Source organism: Salvelinus sp. IW2-2015, linkage group LG15 (genome assembly GCF_002910315.2).
Source record: "Salvelinus sp. IW2-2015 linkage group LG15, ASM291031v2, whole genome shotgun sequence".
Classification (NCBI taxonomy): domain Eukaryota; kingdom Metazoa; phylum Chordata; class Actinopteri; order Salmoniformes; family Salmonidae; genus Salvelinus; species Salvelinus sp. IW2-2015.
The window spans coordinates 33,037,683-33,042,743 of NC_036855.1; the positions used below are offsets into that span (position 1 = coordinate 33,037,683).

Genomic DNA, 5,061 nt, shown 5'->3' on the forward strand with positions numbered 1-5,061 from the left:
TGTCTAAGTTTAATTATTTATTTCATACCAACATTTGGTTTTCTTACATGATATACAATACATGATGTGTACGTTCATACTACAGTTACTGTTTTTCATTCTGATGAATCAAAGCGGAAAAACTGATTGGATTTGCAGTCATCAACCTGAAGGAATTCCGTGATTTCTTGTATATTCTTTTTACCCTAGCTAAATCGAATGCATGGTAAAAAAAAAGAAGTTAATTACCAACTCAATTAAATGTTATCAAAACTAGACATTGAACTGACATCTGTGCCCATGTTCTGGTGTTTGTACACACAAAGCACCCGCTATCATAACCACGGTATCTATAGGTACAAAAATAGTAGACTGTTGTAGAAAACACACAAGAAAATGTATGTCTTTTTGTCACATACACCAGGTAGGTGCAGTGAAATGTGTTTTACAGGGTCAGCCATAGTAGTACGGTGCCCCTGGAGCAAATTAGGGTTAAGTGTCATGCTAAAATGCACATCAACAGATTTTTCACCTTGTCGGCTCAGATATTCGAACCAGCAATCTTTTGGCTACTGGCCCAACGCTCTAATCGCTAGGCTACCTGCCGCCCCGTGGGTTAAACCAATAGGTTTATATGCACCAACAAGTAAATAGAGTGAATAATCAATCACAGCATAACTAGTAATAAAAGAGAGCATACATAGATGATCATATCTACTACAGTAATATCTTCTCTCCTCTGGGGCTCACGCTCTGTAGCAGAGGAAGTTCATCCTCTCTCACAGTTCCTGGTTCCCCAGTGCTCTTCATCCCTGGTCAGGGTCCCACAGTGGAGGTATTGGGCGGGGCAGTGGGGCAACTTCCCGCCAGTCCAGGCCTGGTACTCCAGCTGGTCCGTTCACCCACAGCCATTCTCTGGCCAGGAAGATCAGACCCGTCCACACATGGTCCGTCTGTGTGCCCTCCATCTTGCTTGGGCCTGGAGATGTTCAGTCTTAGAGAGCAGGCTGGGGAGGTGGTGTATTGATCCCTGCAGTACTCCAGAGCCTCCTCCCACGTCTTCATCTCCTGAACTAGGATCAGCTTTCTCTTGTAGCATAAGAAGGGGAGTGTCGGGAGCAACGTGAATCCATCCATCTCATATCCCACTGTACCATGACACAGTCCTCAATGCCACCAGCATTGTTTGGCTCTCCTGACTTCCAAAACCTAAATGCTGAGTTCTCTCCTCCTGACCATGTCCATCCTGTTGGGTCGTTAGCATCTCTGTGCAACCAATCCAGTCTCAATCACCCTTGAAATGGGAAGGAGCTGATCTACTTCTTCCTGGTTGCTGATGAAGGCCAGGTCAGTGTAGTGCTCACGACAGTACTGCTGAGCCTCTGACCAGGTCTTCTCTTCAGACATATAGTGATATTCTCTGAGTTTCCAGAGTTCACTGCACACAGGGCAGTGATGAGGAGACCAGTGAAGCTATTCTTCCTCTGCATGATGCCCCAGTGCTCAGTAAGTGTGGAGCGGAGCTGACCCCACTGCTGCTGCTACTCTTACTGGCCCTCTCACGTGTTCACACAGCCCACCAATCAGGCGCCTCCTAATCTTGCCAACCAATCCATGGCTCTTTCCTCATAGGTTTCCTGATTGGTCACATCCTCTTTCCTCGCCTTCTCTAAACGAATTGGAGGACAGCGTCAGAGGGAGAGACTTTGAAAGTGGATGTGAGGATTCAGGGTAAGACAATATAGTAAGGGCCCTGTACACACATTGCCTAAAAGGACACCGCAGTCAAATAACGCCTGCATCTTTTAAGCAAATTCTACCAGGAGCTTCAGAAATCTCACGGTCCAAAGACACGAATAAACTTTAACCAAAGTTGACATGTAAATCCCTCCAACAGAGAATCAGTAGCGAGTTCAGAGAACTCAATATTCTTGACCATATTTGATCATACATACTTAACCTCAATCAGGGCTGAAGTTGTGCTGGAGAAGTGGGTATACTCTCATTTTGCCAAAGGGCTCGTCCGGCGAAGGAAAGGCGCCCTGTGTGGAAAAATTATATGAGAAACAGTGACATACACTATGAATGACCTAAAATTATAAATCCCATATTGGTCTTTCACAGTCAGACCAACCCAAGCTGTACTGTGCAAGTAGGCTAATAGTAGGCCTACTATTGAAACAGATAAATGAGGCTGCCAACTGAGTCACAAATTCACAGGTTTCAGACTTTTCCCCATTTCTGTAAGGTTTTCGTTCTGTCACACTTTATTTCTTACAGAAAACAACGTAATTGTATTTTCTAAGTCCATAACCATGCTTAAACCACACCAGGAGACCACTTTTGAGGTTTGAGTGTAGTTACCGTTTAATCTAATGTGCAGGCACTTAGCACTGTTGATTGGTTAGAGGTGTGTCTGTAGACCATGAGATGGATTCGGCTATTTCAGCCACACCCGTTGCTGACAGGTGTATAAAATCAAGCACACACAGCCATGCAATCTCCTAGACAAACATTGGCAGTAGAATGGCCTTTTTGAAGAGCTCAGTCACTTTCAACCTGGCACCGTCATAGGATGCCATGTTTCCAACAAGTCAAATTTTTGCCCTGCTAGAGCTCCCCGGTCAACTGTAAGTGCTGTTATTGTGAAGTGGAAATGTCTAAGAGCAACAACGGCTCAGCCGCGAAGTGGTAGGCTACACAAGCTCACAGAATAGGACCACCGGATGCTGAAGCGCGTAGCATGTAAAAATCGTCTGTCCTCGTTTGCAACACTCACTGCCGAGTTCCAATTGCCTCTGGAAGCAACGTCAGCACAAGAACTGTTTGTCATGAGCTTCACCAAAAGGTTGTTGGATCGAATCCCTGAGCTGACAAGGTAAAAATCTGTAGTTCTGCCCCTAAGCAAGGTAGTTAACCCACTGTTCCCTAGGCGCCGAAGATGTGGATGTCATTTAAGGCAGCCCTCCGCACCTCTCTGATTCAGAGGGGTTGGGTTAAATGCGGAAGACACATTTCAGTTGAATGCATTCAGTTATACACCTGACTAGGTATCCCCCTMTCCGTTCATGAAATGTGTTTCCATGGCCGGGCAGCCGCACACAAGCCTAAGATCACCATGCGCAATGCCATGCATCGGCTGGAGAGGTGTAAAGCTRGCCGCCATTGGACTCTGGAGCAGTGGAAATGCGTTCACCATCGAACAGTCCGACGGATGAATCTGCATTTGACAGATGCCAGGAGAACGCTACCTGCCCGAATGGATAGTGCTAACTGTAAAGTTTGGTCAAGGAGGAATAATGGGGATGTTTTTCATGGTTCGGGCTAGGCCCCTTAGTTCCAAGTGAAGGGAAATCTTAATGGTACAGCATACAATGAAATTCTATACGATTCTGTGCTTTTAACTTTGTAGCAACATTTTGGGGAAAGGCCCTTTCCTGTTTCAGCATGACAATGCCACCTTGCACAAAGCGAGGTCCATACAGAAATGGTCTGTCGAGATRGGTGTGGAAGAACTTGACTGGCCTGCACAGAGCCCTGACCATCGAACACCTTTGGGATGAATTGGAATGCTGACTGCGAGCCAGGTCTAATCGTCCAACATCAGTGCCCGACCTCACTAATGCTCTTGTGGCTGAATGGAATTCTAGTGGAAAGCTTTCCCAGAGGAGTGGAGGTTGTTGTAGCAGCAAAGTGGGGACCAACTCCATATCAATGCCCAAGATTTTGTAATGAGATGTTCAACGAGCAGGTGTCCACATACATTTGGTCATGTAGTGTATCTTTCTGACAGGTAGGCATGGGCTATTTTGTAGCTAATTAACATTTAATAGAGAAGGTTTTTGGGAAAGCCTTTCCATCTACCAGAAGATGGTTAGTCCTATCATTAGCATTGCTATATTTTTCCTGCTCCTTAATTGTTTGAAACCTGGACGTTTTACTTCATATTATGAGGCATGTCTAAAATCTCTACATAGAACGTGGAGGAAATTATTTTTATAAAMATTTACTTACATGCAATCTCCTGCTCTATTAGTTTTCTTTCAACGTTCTTTCATTTTCTAGCAGGTAAAGGCATTATCCTAATCATATTAGCAACCCATGATAGTTGTTGCATCTTTAAATCTTCCTTTTTTTAATGTTCTGACAACATTTACCATCCCGCAGTAGCGGCCATGATTTAGCAGCGGATGCATATAGCAGACAAGCTGACATGTCATGTCTCAAAATCAATATCCATCTTACCTCTATTGTTTTACGTCCTGTGGATTCGGGAAGATCGATGACTAGTTCAACAGAAAAGTGAGCCTGTCAGGTAATTAACTCCCACACAGCTTCTAGCCTAGTTAACGCAATGCTGTGCAATAGTCATTATTTTGACCACTTCTCTCTGGCCTCCATTGACTTAGTCACACAAATTTTGGCCATCCTACAAGGGTAAAAACTCCAATAACCTTTGAATGGTAAAAGGGGTTTATATGATAGTGAAATGGGTTTGGACCATTGGCTCTCATAGGATAACCAACAAAATTAACATATTTTACACAGAGGGTCCAAATATGCTTTTTTGATTGGACACCCTACAATCAATCACCTGTGGTGTACAGCGGTTCAGGTCCCTCAGGTTGTACAGTTTGTCAGCCAGTTTGACCAGTTTGGCCTGGTGGCTGGAGTGAGGCGCATGCTCCACCTGCTGACGCTTCCTCTCCTGCTTGGTAGCGCCTTGTTGTCTGTCACTTCCTGAACGATTCGAGCCACCGTTTGCCCAAAGATGGCCTGTAGCTCTCCTATGCTGGTGTCATGTCCTCCACTGTGTCATGGAGCAAAGCTGCCTGCAGACAGTTGAAAACACAAATATCGGTCATGACCTTCCTGTAACACAAACTCGTAACACAAATGTTGAATGTTTTCATGAGCTTAACATTGCCCATTGACTTGTCTATACTTAATATAACTTCATTCCGATTTAAAATATTGCCCTCCAGGAACAAGCATGCAAGAAAGTATTTTGAGTTTGTCTGATACGTAAAACACTTACTTGCAGAACTTCAATGTCTGTGATCCCACCTTCATGGCTAGGAT

The 5,061-nt window shown here is 44.6% G+C and overlaps 1 protein-coding gene across 1 annotated transcript in view; it reads right to left on the bottom strand.

Moving 5' to 3' along the window:
- Positions 1-4,495: 4,495 nt before the first annotated feature.
- hddc3 (HD domain containing 3) overlaps positions 4,496-5,061 on the bottom strand; it is a 7,543-nt gene continuing 6,977 nt past the window's right edge. Inside the window, 4 exon segments of the mRNA XM_070446833.1 lie at positions 4,496-4,695; positions 4,698-4,781; positions 4,784-4,811; positions 5,018-5,055. Of these exon segments, the coding sequence (XP_070302934.1) occupies positions 4,520-4,695; positions 4,698-4,781; positions 4,784-4,811; positions 5,018-5,055 (326 nt within the window). The 3' untranslated portion in view covers positions 4,496-4,519.